At 37.5% G+C, this 17,061-nt stretch overlaps 1 protein-coding gene and 1 long non-coding RNA gene across 3 annotated transcripts; one reads left to right on the top strand and one right to left on the bottom strand.

The window, feature by feature from the left end:
* Positions 1 to 1,099: 1,099 nt before the first annotated feature.
* On the bottom strand, positions 1,100 to 15,342 carry LOC131342993 (acyl-CoA dehydrogenase family member 10-like). 2 transcript variants are annotated; one of them, XR_009203093.1, is made up of 14 exons: positions 15,198 to 15,342; positions 14,854 to 15,005; positions 12,979 to 13,127; positions 12,644 to 12,838; positions 11,231 to 11,389; positions 8,227 to 8,386; positions 7,969 to 8,095; positions 7,820 to 7,888; positions 7,506 to 7,690; positions 6,829 to 6,979; positions 2,722 to 2,867; positions 2,182 to 2,239; positions 1,696 to 1,860; positions 1,100 to 1,496 (listed from the first exon to the last, which is right to left on the bottom strand). XR_009203093.1 is itself a non-coding variant. In XM_058374319.1 (13 exons), the coding sequence occupies exons 2-13, from the start codon at positions 15,002 to 15,004 to the stop codon at positions 1,387 to 1,389; spliced, it is 1,767 nt and encodes a 588-aa protein (XP_058230302.1). In that variant the 5' UTR covers position 15,005; positions 15,198 to 15,342; the 3' UTR covers positions 1,100 to 1,386. The 2 variants fall into 2 exon arrangements, 1 of the variants encoding a protein (XP_058230302.1); XM_058374319.1 differs by lacking the exon at positions 2,182 to 2,239.
* LOC131342996 (uncharacterized) lies at positions 2,134 to 6,195 on the top strand. Its single transcript, XR_009203094.1, has 3 exons — positions 2,134 to 2,271; positions 2,424 to 2,501; positions 6,061 to 6,195. It is a non-coding gene; the product is annotated as an uncharacterized LOC131342996 (long non-coding RNA).
* Positions 15,343 to 17,061: the final 1,719 nt, after the last annotated feature.

The following is a 17,061-nucleotide window of genomic DNA, read 5'->3' as shown; positions in this document are numbered from 1 at the left end:
TCTGGACCAACATCCCATTTCCTATGCACCTCTATACTGCAAAAATTACCTCATCAACACAACTACACCCCTACAGCTGAAGCTAAACACAATAATCTTAAAGATCTTCTGAGGAAGGGGTTGGCATCTGTCATTACAGATTTTGCAGAAAGAAGGCAGGAGGAGATGTGTGCTTGAACAACGCCTCAGGTTGTGTACAAATGGCTTTATAGCTACCACTGACCCATGCAGAGGTGACGACAAATACAGGAAGACTACAGTAGTTTTGGCCTCCAACTGTCACCTCTGAGCTTAAGCGGCTTCATCACAGTACTATAGTCATGATTTGAAGATTGCTTTGGCTATAAAGAATTTTATGGGTTAACTGGATTAATGGCTGTCATGCACAGGTAAATAAATCAAAATCCACAGTATTCAGCAACACAAAACACTGCAATAGGCAGAACCCAGAGATCCCTTTATTATATATATTTTTTTTAAATATGCATTTAGTCTTATAACATCTCTCACAACGTAGTGTCCAAAACAACCACAAGCCCCATTGTGGATATGTAATTTAGCAAAGCTGCAGCAATGTAATTGTCAGAGAATGTAATCTGATATAGTGCAATCAAACTTTATTGCATCTTTATTGTATCTTTTAATCTTATTTCATTAAAAAAACAACATGAAAAGACTCTATAAACCTATATTAAATCAGGGACTTTTTATATTTTTGATCTGTCAACACATTTTAACACACCATATGCAAGGCACAATTTTATAATAATCCATTTTTTAAAAGCGTGATCCTACTGTGTTTAGAGTCTTATCAGGTTACAAAGCAGTGCTGAACTTCAGACTGTTAAACAAAACCTGGGTGAATGTTGGCACAGCAGTGTTGACTAATGAGAGATTAAAGTCTTTTAAAGATTCATTATTCATATATTTAAAGTGACACTGCAATTTACATTAAACCAGTTTTTAAATTTTGTCTCTTTATATATGAACATTACTGAATAATGTAAGGTCAGAAGATCCAGAACTATGTCTGGGAATTGGTGGGTTGAAGAGATTGTAAATATTATGTAGAAACTTCTTTCCTCACCATAACAGTAGATAATATAAAGCCATTTTATGATATACAATATTCAGATAACATTAAAATGGGAACACATACAACATTATGCCTGGTACTTACATCTGAAAGAGTTGTGTGTACAAACAAACCATCATGTTGTGCTAGTAATTTATCAGGTCTAATTTTTTCTGAAACTCCGGCCACACTGCGCAACCTCTGTCAATGCTTGAGGACCTGAGGAGTAGTTTACTGAGTAATACACAAACTCCCTGATACCCGATTGTCCAGCACAGACGCTGATGTTGCACTGTATTGTCATTACGTTCTCAAAGGCTTGCTGCTCCAGGCAAAGCATTAAAGATACGGAAGCCTTCTTTAGTAGCAAAGTCCCATGCCTGGTCTGCAATGTCTTCTACTTTGGTTGTGTTTCTAGTGACTTAATAAAAATAAGAGACATATTTCTGAAAATCTTGCAATTATTAAATACACTTAAAAAAAACAAACAAAAAAAAAACCATGAGTTTCAACATATACAGAAATTTTAATGTCAGCCCCAAATATCACCCAAAGGCTCTGGGATGCTGTATAATATTTTATGTGAAAGGATAGGTTAATAAATAATAATTATTTTTTACCTTTGAGTGACGTTTTATAATTTGTCTGTAAGATAGCAGCCTGGCGAAAGAAGCAGAAAGCCATGTAGAACTGCCAGTTTGGAACGTACTCCAATTCCATTTCTTTGCTATACAGATCAAATATTTCCTCTGCACTCGGGATACCCATCAGAGCAAGAAACTTCCCTATGACAGCATAAAATATCCGAGTTAATTTAAGAATACACTCGTACTTGTAATGGATTGCAAATAATTTGCATACCCTGTATGCTTAGTTTTATATGAACTACATTTTATATGAATTATAATAAATATATAATATAAACGGATGGCCATTATTATACGTCATGGTCTGTATTATCTAATCTAGCCATGGGGTCACAGTCCAGTGACTTCTGTGCCGGTCCCAAGCCCGGATAAATAGAGAGGGTTGCGTCAGGAAGGGCATCCGGCGTAAAACATTGCCAAATTTAAACATGCAAATCGTCAGTACTCTAAATTTCATACCGGATCGGTATGCAGAAGATAGGGATAGGTGGAGAGAGATGATTCGCTGTGGCGACCCCTGAAGGAAAAAGCCGAAAGACGAAGAAGATGGTCTGTATTATCTCTCATATCTCTGCAATCATCATCAGTTTCCAGGATATTTTAAGATTTTCTTTAAACAAAAATTTAATTCACTTATTCAGGAATTGACCACACAGACATCTACAGACATCTGTCATTGTATCTGACTATTTTGATTGCAGAAAAAGCTGGACAGATTAAAGATGAGCCACGAAGTATACAGATTCTTTGCAGTATTACAGCTTGTGCATATTGTATAGGTGAGGGCTCCCCTTTTGTGTTTTATTATTTAACTCACTTCTTATTTTTGATACACTGTACATGTTCCAGTTGAACTGATTTTGCACACAGACCTAACCTGCTGAACCTTGTCCTGGTTCTTATTTAACGGCAACTTTTCCCTTATAAAGAATAACTGCTGGAGTTAATTGTTGATCAGACACAGAGCACCTGGCTTTGCTGGAATGCTCTTGCTCTTACCTGGTTGTGTAGACACAGTAGGGGGAAGGAAGTGGGACATACAACAGGAAGCCACATCCACAAGTGGGTCTCCTACAGTAGAAAGACTCCAGCCCAAAACTGCCCTCACATCAGGGGTGTCGGGGTCAAACACCAGATTGTTCAGGCTGTAAGATTATTATTATTATGATCATTATTATTATTAATAACATTTTATATGTTATTAATATTTAATAATTGTTATTTACTTGTTAATTGTTATTTATTTGTTATTTATTTAATAAATGTTATTTACATGTCTATGGGCAGCAATCCAGCATTTCAAATAACATGGTTATTTATTTTAACCATGGGCACATGGTTAAAAATATGTTAAGAATTTTAAAACAGGAGGTCAAGATCAATTCCATATAAATAGTTTAGTAGGCTTACAACCAAAAACTAATTCACCAATAACCCATTGTTTTGACAACAGAATACACAACAAAATATTTAATGTTTATAGTGCATTTCTCAAAAGTTCCAATTCAGGAACCATAAAAAACATATAATGGATAAAAATCAGCAGCAATTATCAAAGATTTGTCATCTTTCTCATAAGCAACACATACAACTGCATCAGTGCACTAGTGCATGTGCTGCATAGCCCCTAAAGTACAACAGGCACATTATTTAGCCCAAAATCATCTCTTTACACTGTTTCTTCCTTCACTAAAGTACATTGTGTCAACTTAATTTACCCTTAATATAATGTTTTCTTACACAACCTTTTGAGGCAATCACTGCAATCAAGCGATTTCTGTAACTCTCAATGAGACTTCTGCACCTGTCGACAGGTATTTTGGCCCACTCCTCATGAGTAAACTGCTCCAGCTGTCTCAGGTTTGAAGGGTACCTTCTCCAGACTGCATGTTTCAGCTCTTTCCACAGATGTTCGAGGGTTCATAGAAGGCTGCTTCAGAATAGTCCAATGTTTTGTTCTTAGCCATTCTTGGGTGTTTTTAGTTATGTGTTTTGGGTCAATATCCTTTTGGGGGACCCATGACCCGTGCCTGAGACCAAGCTTTCTAACACTGGGCAGCACATTTCGCTCCAGAATGCTTTGATAGTCTTGAGATTTCATTGTATCCTGCACAGATTCAAGACACACTGTGCCAGTTTCAGCAAAGCAGCCCCATAACATAACCGAGCCTCCTCCATGTTTCACAGTAGGTACAGTGTTCTTTTCTTTGTATGCTTCATTTTTGCGTCTGTGAACATAGAGCTGATGTGACTTGCCAAAAAGCAGTTTTGTTTCATCTGTCCAAAGGACATTCTCCCAGAAGCTTTGTGGCTTGTCAATGTGCATTTTGGCAAATTCCAGTCTCACTTTTTTATGATTTGCTTTCAACGCTAGAGTCCTTCTCGGTCATCTGGATGGACAGTGATGGATGGTGTGATTTAACACTGATGTACCTTGTTCTTGGAGTTCACCTCTAATCTCTCTGGAAGTTGTTCTGGGCTCTTTGGATACCATTCGTATTATCTGTATCTGTCTCCATTCGTATTATCTGTCTCCTGTATTCGTATTATTATATTGTCTCAATTTGTTATCAATTTTCCTCATGGCCACGTCCAGGGAGGTTGGCTACAGTCCCATGGACCATAAACGTCTGAATAATATGTGCAACTGTCACATGAATATCCAGTTGCTTGGATATTGTGTTATAGCCTTTACCTTTAACATGCTTCTAATCTCCTGAGAAAACTCTCTCCTTAGTTTTCTGTGGTCCATGTTCAGTGTGGTGCACACCATGATAAACAGCACAGTGACTACTCTTCACCTTTTAAATAGGCAGACTGACTGGCTTGAAGACACCTGTGATGCTAATTACAAGAAAACTTTAGGTTAACAAGTCCCCATGGTCAAATTATCTTTTCTAGGGATACCATCATTTTTGTTCAGGCCAGTTTTATTAGTAAACTTATAACTTCCATTGTTATGCTGATGACACAGTGATATGTTTCAACTAAGTCAGATGAGAGACACCAGCTTATTAAGACTGAAGAATGTGTAAAGGATATTAGACAGTGGATGATTAATTCTGCTTAACTCTGAGAAGACAGAACTGCTTGTATTAGGACCACATGCAGCCAGAAGTAAGCTTTATAATTACTTTGAATGGTCTTTCTCTTTCAGCAGTAAAAGACCCTGGTGTGATTATTGACTCTAGTCTTTCATTTGAAGCTCATATAGATAATATCACCAGGGTAGCCTTCTTTCATCTCAGAAATATTGCTAAGATAAGAAATCTGATGTCACTGTCTGATGCAGAAATACTAGTACATGCTGTTGTTACCTCTAGCTTGGATTATTGTAATGCCTTACTGTCTGGCTATAAGAACATATACATTTACATTTCTGGCATCTGGCAGACACCTGTTTCCAGAGCAACTTATAATTGATCTAATTTTATACAATCGAGCAACTGAGGATTAAGGGCCTTGCTCAGGGGCCCAGCAGTAGCAGCTTGGTGGACCTGGGATTCAAGCTCACATGAGTATTCAAGCTTCCGATCAGTAGTTTAATGCCTTAACCACTAAGCTACCACATCCCCATATACAAGCTCTAGTTGGTCTAGAATGCAGCAGTTAGAGTCCTACCTAGAACCAGAAGATATGAACACATCACTCCTATCTTATCCACACTGCACTGGCACCCAGTCAAGTTTCACAATGATTATAAAATGCTTTTACTGACCTATAAAGCACTAAATGGTCTCATGCCACAGTACCTGAGTGTCCTTCTGGTTTTTTATCATCACGCCTACTTCAATCAAAAGGTGCAGGTTATTTGGTAGTACCCTCCAGTATTGAAGGCTACATCAGGGGGCAGAGCTTTTTCTTACAATGCCCCACAGTTATGGAACAGCCTTCCAATTAGAGTTCGGGACTCAGTCTCAGTGTCTAAGTCCAGGTGGAAGACAAATTTGTATAGTCAAGCTTTCAATGTATAGTTTTTTTTTTTTTACATAAGGAAGCAGATCTGGAAGTTTCATGGCCTTAGAGTGTTTGGTGAACTGGAATGTTTGGATGCTGTCGCTTTACAACTCTCGTAGTAGTTGGATGCTTTTTGTCCCAGGAAGCCTTCATGTCTGTCTAGCCTTCATGTCTTCTTGCCGGAATCCCTGCCTGCACTTTGAACATAATGTACATCATCTTTAACCATTACATGATTACAAGCATACCTAATATTTCTCTCTTTTTCCTTTTTTCTCTCTCCCTGTCCCTTTCACTCTCTCTATCTGCCTCTGTCGAGCTATACGTGCCATTCCAAAGCTCCCAGTGTTCTGTTTCCAGTGTGACCGCTTCTTCTTTCAGGACCTGTCTGATCTATCCTGATGCCCCACCCCTGGTTGGAGTCTTATTGCTAGGTGGCGCACGCTGCTGCTGGGAATGGATCCGCGTAGACAGCCCATGACCGATGCGAGTCCTGTGGATATAACCACTTGGAGACGCTGTCTTTTGAACTGCTGTTCCGGCAGTCAGTTTTGTGTTCTGGTCTTCATCAGTGAACATTTGAAGACTTCAGCAGGAAGGAATTAGTGTTAAGTCTATAATGAACTCTAATGAAAGTACGATGACCTATTAGTTGCTCAGGAGCTCTTGGTTGCACAGTTCCAATGATTATATACAGTTGTAGAAAGGACATTATTTACATTTACATTATTTACTGTACCACGTCACCCAAATGAAGAGGAGTCTGGTTCCCTCTTAAGGTTTTTCCTCATATCATCTCAGGGAGTTTTTCCTTGTTACCTTTGCCTCAGGTGTGTTACTCATTAGGGATAAATATTAATTTAATTTTAAACTTTGTAATTTTTATTCTGTTTTTATATTTCAGTAAAGCTGCTTTGAGACAATGTCCATTGTTAAAAGTGCCATACGAATAAATTAAATCTTAAATAAAAAAAATACATGCCTTGACAGGTCAAAACTGTTTTGATGTTGCAAAGGACACAATATTAGGCAGGTGGTTTTAATGTTATGACTGATCAGTGTATGCTGCAGCAGCTTATATTGCAGTGGGTGTGGCCCTATTTGGAGTGTTTAATTGGTTATACAACTGTGTGCATAGATATGTCAAACCTGAAGCTTCCATGGAGTAGTGTGTTTCTTTGATATTTAGGGAGATGCAACAGTAGCCAGTCTATCAGTCTATCCATGGCAGGAATGGGCTGAATCTCATTTGCTTTGAACTGCTGCGCCCACTTCTTCACTTCAGATTCCATGAAGTCACCTAAAATACAAACTCTTGATCAAGTCACATTTTGTTTGTAGCTATGTAACTCTTATGTTGTCCTGCTGTCCAACAAAAAAAACGACAATGGGATGGCTTTATTCTGCTGTGGCATGACAGGAGAGTCAGATATGATTCTTAACATGAATACAGAAGATGTGCAAAAATTAGCTTATGGTCAGTTATACTACAGTAAAAAGACAATAAAATCATAGATTTGCAGTGGTTATAGATATAAAATGGAAAGCACGGAAATCTCTAGCTGTAAAAAAGATGGCTGTTTTAAACTTCAATGGACACAAATCAGGAACCTTGGGGTACAGCCCCAATTAATAAATTAATTCACTAATTCATTTGTAAGTGACTTTGGCCAGGGTAGGGCTGCTGTGGTTTATACTATTTATATGTTCATATGTTGATAATTACGCAGCTTGTAGGACGTTTATGATCTTTTATACTGCAAGTCTCCACTGTTATATCATTTTTATCAATTTTTTGAAATGGGAAAACTTTGCAAATTTCCTACCTGGACCTCTAAGGCTGTCCAGACCTGTGTTTTTCAGGTCTACTCTGTGTATCTGACAGAGAGTTTTTATCATAGTCTCATATACACATCTCTTCTCATGAGGATCCTCTCCTGGTATAGAGTGGTCATTAAACACTCGACCTGGACAGTAAAAGGTCAGGTAAAATGGGGTTCCTAGGACATTGCTAAAGGAAAAAATAGATAAAAGGAATGTTAAAACACTAAAATATACTACAATTACACAAGATGCATATTTAGATTACAACATATAGCTATATGGGTCTAATCTAATTCGCAAGTGAATGTCTGCTTACCTGGACATCTCATGCTGGTCAATAACACTAGGTACAGGGACTTTGGCTTCTTTAAGGACTTTGAGAAGCCTACAGATACAAAAATGTTTTAACGGAAAATACAATCCAATAGAAATAATGTAGATGCTCATAGGCTCATGTGACTGAACCTGCATTCCTTCTGCAGAGCTTCAGTACTTGGTTTCTTCTTTAGGACAAACTGATGCTGTCCACAGCTCAACAGGCATGTGGAATCAGTCAAGTAACTCTGGCTCAGCTGCTGCATTGTAATGTTGTCTATGAAAAACATAAAGGAAATCCAAAACAACTAAATGGAATACATTCTAACAATGCAATAACGCATTTCATTGAACAAAACATGAGTATGTTTGAATTCTAGTTATAAAACATATAATTATCAGCTGTACCTGTAAGTGGTAGCTGAGTAGCTTTCTTGAGATACTGGGTAAGCTGGGTCATAGGGAGCTGCCAATTTTGGCTAACAGACCGAGTTCCAGGACTATACACAGACAAAGGTATCTTCAGCACCTGCTCCAGCTCCTTCACAGCCAATCCAGGATCTCTAACCTGAGGAGAAACAGCACATGTTGAATGCTACAGAGGAACTGTCTTGCAGCAAATCCAAACAGATAATAAATTAGAAATGCAAAACAACCAAAACTTGGAGAAAAATATGTGGAAAAATATTGTAATTCTATTACTATTTCTGATAATTCAAATTCACCATTTCATGTAAGAGCACATCAACAAAATACCCTGCCCATTGTGGACTAATCAAGCTATGAGCCTCACAGCTAGCAACTGTTCTGGAAATTTAATCATTAAGAATGAGAAAATGTAGGAATACAAATATCAAGGGCCATATTTAGAGTAGAGTTACACATACTTCATGTGAAACAGTTCAGAAAACAGTACATATCAGTATTCAGAACTCAGACGTAACCATGACTGTAGGTTTAAACAGACAGTATCATGGGACTTCTGTTTGCTTTAAACAGTTGCAGGATTCTGACCATGGACTTAAGTGTATTTTTCTTACTCAGTATCAGCTCAGGCAAGTCCAGCACCACTGTCTGACAGTTTGATATGACCACAAAATGTAAAAAATAATTGACAGAATACCATTTGAGGGCAATGTTAAATACACCTTTGTCACTAAATGTATCTTAGCATTCTTGGAAAGTGCATGAAAAGTATTTTATTTTGGCCTAGAGGATATCGTCTGAGGCAGCAACATAACGTAATCTGAGGAACTGAGTAAATTTTATCTTAAGTTTTTTTTTTTTTATTAATGTGAGGCTTTAAGGAACAGCCTGCAGAACCCCATACAGAGGGTTGCCAGTTAACAGCAAAATTCCCATCCTAAATATATCTCAAAAACCACTGTGCAGGTTGTGGTGGTGGAGGAGCCTGCAGGGAGAACGCTGTAGGTGCAGGCTTGTGCCGAAATCACAGCTGTGCTTATATTCAATATAACCACACCCTTGTTTGTGTGATATTGGTGAAGTATAATGTAACTCAAAATAATTTATTTTCATATTCACATAATTAAATCAGAAATAGTCAGAGTACAAAATTGCTTTTATACAATATTTCTATAAATGAGATATTAATATCATGTAAGTGTAATTTCAGACACACATCAATGAGCCTTGAGTTCCTTGCTTCCTTGGATCACTTTTGGAAGGTACTAAGCACTTCATATCAGGAACATCCGACAAAACCGTTTTGGAGATGCTCTTACCCAGTCATCTAGATTTCACAGTTTGGCCCCTTGTCAAAGGTCTTTAACATCATGTTAGTATTTAAAAGGGTATTAATGTTGTTTTCCAAGGAAACACACAGGGAATTAGTCTGAATAGATAGAAAATATAGCAAAAGAACAGGACATGCTGACATGTCATAGTTAGAAATAATGATTTTGATGGAAATGATGGATGTTTTCTTCAAACTTTGCCTTCATAAAAAAAACACATTTTGCAGTAATTACAGCCTGGGCATTCTAGCTGTCAATTTTTCAAGATAATCTGATGAGATTTCACCACATGCTTCCTAGAGGATCTCTGACAAGATGGATTGGCTGATAGAGTCTTCCTCCATAGCTGAAATCCAGCTGAAATATGCAAGTGATCCCAAACTTTTGAGCGGTAGTATATATACAGTATCTCACAAAAGTGAGTACACCCCTCACATTTTTGTAAATATTTTATTATATCTTTTCATGTGACAACACTGAAGAAATGACACTCTGCTCCAATGTAAAGTAGTGAGTGTACAGCCTGTATAACAGTGTAAATTTGCTGTCCCCTTAAAATAACTCAACACACAGCCATTAATGTCTAAACCGTTGGCAACAAAAGTGGGTACACCCCTAAGTGGAAATGTCCAAATTGGGCCTAATTAGCCATTTACCCTCCCCGGTGTCATGTGACTTGTTAGTGTTACAAGGTCTCAGGTGTGAATGGGGATCAGGTGTGTTAAATTTGGTGTTATCGCTCTCACACTCTCTCACACTGGTCACTGGAAGTTCAACATGGCACCTCAAGGCAAAGAACTCTCTGAAGAAGATCTGAAAAAAAGAATTGTTGCTCTACATAAAGATGGCCTAGGCTATAAGAAGATTGCCAAGACCCTGAAACTGAGCTGCAGCATGGTGGGCAAGACCATACAACAGAACAGGCCTCGCCATGGTCCACCAAAGAAGTTAAATGCATGTGCTCAGCATCATATCCGGAGGTTGTCTTTGGGAAATAGACGTATGAGTGCTGCCAGCATTGCTGCAGAGGTTGAAGGGGTGGGGGGTCAGTCTGTCAGTGCTCATACCATACACTGCATACTGCATCAAATTGGTCTGCATGGATGTCGTCCCAGAAGGAAGCTTCTACTAAAGATGATGCACAAGAAAGCCCGCATACAGTTTGCTGAAGACAAGCAGACTAAGGACATGGATTCCTGGAACCATGTCCTGTGGTCTGTTGAGACCAAGATAAATTTATTTGGTTCAGATGGTGTCAAGTGTGTGTAGCGGCAACCAGGTGAGGAGTACAAAGAAAAGTGTGTCTTGCCTACAGTCAAGCATGGTGGTGGGAGTGTCATGGTCTGGGCCTGCATGAGTGCTGCCGGCACTGGGGAGCTACAGTTCATTGAGGGAACCAACATGATAACGACCCCAACACACCTCCAAGACGACCACTGCCTTGGTGATGGACTGTTATTTTAAGGGGACAGCAAATTTACACTGTTATACAGGCTGTACACTCACTACTTTACATTGGAGCAGAGTGTCATTTCTTCAGTGTTGTCACATGAAAAGATATAATAAAATATTTACAAAAATGTGAGGGGTGTACTCACTTTTGTGAGATACTGTATATGGAACCACTTGGAACTACAGTAATGTACTGAACTCACCGTGATGCCATGCATTCCTAATTGTACTGCAGCCTCCACATTGAAACTCAAGTCATCCAGAAACACAGCTTCATGTGGTGAGACTCCCAGTCTTTCAGCACACAGCTGATAGATCCTGAGATCTGGTTTACATAAACCCACTCTGCAGGACTCTACTATCTAAAAAGAATTAAATAAAAGAAAAATACATGAACAAAATCAAGATACAGTGAGGTGATCATAGAAGTGAGACTATAATCGGGGGGCTTTCGTATAACTGATAAGGAAAAAGAAACTTCTTCAAATTTGGTGAAAAGTCTTCATCCCAATAAATGCAGTGATGAAATCTGAGGTTGGCTTTTCACAGACCCTCTGCATCCAATCTGTCTGAGCATGAGTGGATCTGCTTGGAAGAAACTGCTGGTGTGCTTATACAATCTAATAGACTAATTAGTCTAATTAAAGACTAACAATAAACAGATTAATAAAACCTGTTTAACAGAGTAAAACATACAATCATTGATGTGGTGAAATTTTTCAGGAGACATGTATTTAATATTTATTAGTCATTTAAAACAAAGAAGAGGGAGCTTATAAATTGCAGTTTGTTTAGATAGATAAACATTCACTGATGCTTAAGAAGGCAACATGATCCATTAAGAGCCCAGGGGGTTTAAACTTTTGAGCAGAGAAACATGAAACATCTTTTGTAGTTTCTGAAGGGCAGTACTGAATGAAAAAATAAGACCTTTAAACAAAATAATAACAATTTTCACTCATCATCCTGTTCAGAAGTTTAACTCCCCTTGGCTAAATATGTATCATGTTGTCACTTCCCCCAGCGTGCATTATTTTTATATAACAGTACAGTCTGTCTTATGTTGTTCCTTATGACATGATGATATCCACAACCGAATTCTCAGTAATGTTCAACTAGCTACAGGCTGTTGAGACAAAATAGTCACATTTATAGCTAAATATGTGATGGTTTGTAAACCACACAAACATCCTGAATTTCTCTACTCTACTCTACTCTCTCTCACAGACACACACACATACACACAAAAACACACGAATCCTCACGTTGATAATGCAATTAGACTACTCTTATTGAGCCAAACCCCAAACGTGAAACCTCTAGATTTTGTAAGCAATTTCAGATAAATAGTCAGTTTATTGTGGTTGCATACTATGATGTATGCACATGGATACCCCTTTTTCTTTTAGCCCATCATTATGTAGTTTCCAAAAAACAATGTAAAAAAGACACTCTGACAGCAAGAATTGGAGTATCAATTATCCAATACTGTATCCAATTTTTTTCCAACATTACAGGATACAAAAGTGTAGGTATAAAACTGAACCAGGACTATAAAAAATATATAAATCTTGTTTCCAGTTTTCACTACAGCAAATTATAGTTCATCCACTTACAACATCAAAGAGTGAGGTGTCCAAAGGAAGATAGGACTTTCCTCCAGGCATCAGGAAGTTGTTGCTAAGAACAGCAGTCTTAAACCCCTCAGCACGAGCACGCTGCACAGCATCTATCATAACAGTCACAGGCCGTGACATGGAGTCTCCGGTAAGTGCCGAATGGAAAGAGCCGACATGGACCTTGAAGCCTGCCTGAAAATAACATACAGTTTATAATACAGCCAAATATGGGTTCCTATACACCAATTCATGCAATACAATGTACCCAATTTTCGAATTCAAATCCATTATAAGCACAGTCTTACAGAAAAGGCCAACTATGAGAAACATACAATTTGACTGCAGTCCCGACTAAAGGCTTCCACAAATTCCTCTGCCCCCAGCTCTCCTCTCATGTATTTCCTCCAGGAGTTGTTATTGCCTCCTGCCTTTATAGCTTGGCCTATCGTGCCATAAGGGACTCCATTCTCATTTTCCCATTCTGTCAAAAAATGGCAAATAAGTGCACAGTTATATAACACACAAAACAAACCTCATGTGGAGATATGAGCAGTTGAAAAGGGGGTAGGGGTTATGACAAAAACTTATCCTGATAGTCAAACGATGCTTTCACTGTACAATGCACAGCTATTTAATTATACTGAGGCTACAAAATGGGAGGGTTGCTTCTGCATGTGAATTGTATGTGGCAACCCCAAACAGTAAATTACTAAAGGACAACTGCTCCTGATAGGCTAATTTAATCCTGATGTGTCAACTGGAGTTGTACAAGAAAATAAAACCTATATTGTCATAACATGATTCAGGCTGCTCAACATTAAAGAAGCTTAAAAACAAGACAGTTTGCACATGGGGACAAAGATCTTACTTTATGGGGTGAGAAATGCCATCTGGTCTGATGAATTAAAATTTTAACTGTTTGGCCATAATGACCATTTTTATGTTTGGAGAAAAAGTGGTGAGGCCTTCAAACTGAAGAACATGTCCCAAACGTGAAGCAGGGGGGTGGGAGCATCATGTTGTAGGTGTACTTTGCTGCACTTTACAAAACAGAGGACATTTTGAGGATGTAAAATGATGTGGATATATTAAAGCAGCATCTCAAGACATTAGCCAAGAGGTCAAAGCTAATTCAGTTCAATTTAATTCAATTTACTTTGTATAGCACCTTTTACAATGAACATTGTCAACATTATCAAAGCAGCTTTACAAAAGAAGAAAAACAGAGAAAGGGGAGGGGAAAATTAAAATAAAAAATAACTAAATAACTAGAAATAAGAATAAATTATTAAATTTAATTATTAAACTATTTTATCCCTATTTTATCATTAATGAGCAAGCCTGTGGCGACGGTGGCAAGGAAAAACTCCCTGGAATGGAATAAGGAAGAAACCTTGAGAGGAACCAGGCTCAGAAGGGAACCCATCCTCATTTGGGTGACACTAAACAGTAAATAACATAACTGTAGCTGATTAATGTCCTTTCTACAACAGCAATCAATGGCCCATGAGGAACTATTAGGTCATTGTAGTTTCTAAGGTCATTATAGACACTAATTCTTTGCTGTCACAAGCTGACAGATGAAATGGCAGATCTGTGACGGTGTGAAAGTCCCCAAGACCCCTAATTCAAAACAGGTCTTACAAATGGACGATGACCCAAAGCATACCTCCAAGGTTGTGGCAAAATGGTTTAAGGACAACCAAGATGAGGTACTGGAGCGGCCAGCACAAAGCCCTGACCTCAATCTAATATAAAATAAAAAAAAATGAGTATGTGCAAGCAAGTCAGCCTACCATCCTGACTCAGTTACACCAGTCCTCTCTGGAGGAATGAGCCAAAATTCCAGCAATTTACTGTGACAAGTTTGTGGAAAGCCACCCAAAATGTATGCTAAGGCAATGCTACTAAATACAAATCAACTGCAGGTAAACATTTGACCCACTGGGGATGTGATGAGAGAAACAAAAGCGGAAATGAAATAAATCATTCTCTCTGTTATTTTTCTGACATTTCTCATTCTTAAAATTAAACAGTGATCCTAACTGAACTTAGTGAATATATTTTCTCCTGTTAAATGTCAATAATTGTGAAAGATTAATCTGACCATTATAAATGTAATTGTATATAACACTTTGAATAATAGTGGTATGATGGTGTGAGAGGACATAAGAGGAACACGCAGAAATCATGTATAGCACTTGGACCTGTTGCTTTAGGGAGCGGTGAAGGGATCAACACTCCAAACATGTCAAATATAACAGCTCTGTGGCTGGAGGAAGAGCAGACACACACATGGCGATGAAAGAGAGGCTTGACACGAAGAAACCACGAAACTCCGCGCCACAGCTCCATCATCCTGCCCAGGTAAACAACATGCCTTCTGTTAGTCACATGCAGCAGAATGACCAGACTCAACATCTGAAGCATACAAGATATATAATGTCTTTCTGCACCAGTCTTACAGCATGGATTCAGCATAACCCTGCTACCTGTGTAACCGTAATCAAAATCATATTAGATAAATAGCTTCCAGATTATAAACACACACCTGATTCTTTTTGATCCGGGTAGCTACACCGAGCACCGGACCTTTAAAATAATCAACAATCCTCGAAAGTTTATCGTGACGGCTAATAGGAGAGAGCTCGGAAATGGGGCGATCACGTGATAATAACATTGCGGGACGGGAAAGACGAGTTACAACAGAGGAGTCAAAATAAGAGTCGCTTTAAAACGATCAACGTGTGTGTCTGTATGTAATTACAATCATTTGCACTTTTCGAGTTTAGTATTTACAGTTTAATCGCTTGTGCTCAGTTATTTCGCTTAGAATTTGGCTGATCCAGCAGATTGCGGATACTACATTGCTCCTGTAGATGGCATTTTCTGCCTTCCTCCATGTGGTTTAAAGAAATTGGAGTTGACTAATTACATCTCACGAGTGTATATTTAACTGCTTTCGTTTTTTTTTTGTTAAAACGAAGTGAATGAAGGGAAAAGTTCTTGTCTGGAAAATGTTCATCATGTTATGTTTCCCCAATTTATCAATATGAATTAATAAGCAGCCTTGTGTAAGTGCCACCACACTTAATCAACAGGGAACTAAAGGAAAGAGACATCATAGGAGATATATTGTAATATATATATATATATATATATATAATGTGGGGAATAATAAAATTAAATTAAATAAATAAATTTGTAACAATTATTATTTTTTTATGATATTTTTATAATAATAATAATTATAATTATTATTATTTAATAATTTGAAGATAAAAAACTAGCAGAGTAAAATTAAACAAAATAAACACAAATAAACACAAATAAATGTTAGAAAATACCTACCTCCCAGATATTTCCTGTGTTCCAGTTTTGTGTTTAATATCACTAATATAAACTTTATTTCTGACTATAATTTCACCCAGCTGAGGTAATGTTCACATCTCGTCCTTTTCTAAGTGTCTGACTAAATAGACAAATGAAATAATTAAGATATGTAAAGTAATTGTATAAAGAGATTGTAGTAAAGGGTTGATTTGTATTGTTTTATTAAAGCTAGAACTTAATGACCACTGCTTCCTGCCATTTATTTTTATAAAGTGTAGAGTTTACAATAATCATGTATACATGTTGACAGAACAAGCATTTGAACAAAACCAGAAGGTGGATCTGCAAACATACTGAGAAAATGTACAGTAGTTTTCTCACTCTCTCAGGTTATTATACTACTACATTCACTCACAAACAAAGAACCATATTCCACTCTATATTCAAGTGTAAAATGTTTATGTAGGTTTAGAATAAAAACCTGTTTCCATTTTCGTAATTCCTTACGGTCTTAGCCATCATCACATGCTGTCATCACTTATTATTGACCTCTACTTTTCTTGTGATTACAAGTTTACTGATTCCAGGTGGTTTCACATAATTTACTTAACTACTCTGCCCTGCTTTATGAATACAGACATAGATATGAATTAAATGTATATTTGCAGCAGATATGCATGCGATAATTAATTATATTTGATTATACTAATGAGAAATACAATGATATGAAAAAACCTTGTTGGCATGAAAGAGTAACATATGGCAAATAAATGTTTTATGCCAATGCAGCTCACCACATGAGTGATATATATAAAATTTTTCCATTTATACAACAGTGTGAATTCTTGAATTCTCAAATCTGTGCTTATTCTAATGTTATTTTTTTTAATAACAGTTCATTCATAGGGATGCTCAGTACATCAGTTAGTGAAGTTTTTGTTAGGATATGTATGTAACATATTCATGAGGGTCAGCACTGGTGAGAGAGCAGCTGTTTATAACTTAAGTGAGATGTTTCATAAGATTAAATGCAAATTTAAACTGTTTAAAAAGCATATTGTTTCATTTGCACTGAGCATTGA

Source organism: Hemibagrus wyckioides, linkage group LG22 (genome assembly GCF_019097595.1).
Source record: "Hemibagrus wyckioides isolate EC202008001 linkage group LG22, SWU_Hwy_1.0, whole genome shotgun sequence".
In the NCBI taxonomy this organism is placed as follows: domain Eukaryota; kingdom Metazoa; phylum Chordata; class Actinopteri; order Siluriformes; family Bagridae; genus Hemibagrus; species Hemibagrus wyckioides.
Note: the sequence above shows the minus strand (reverse complement) of the source record. Positions and strands in the feature narration are given on the sequence as shown.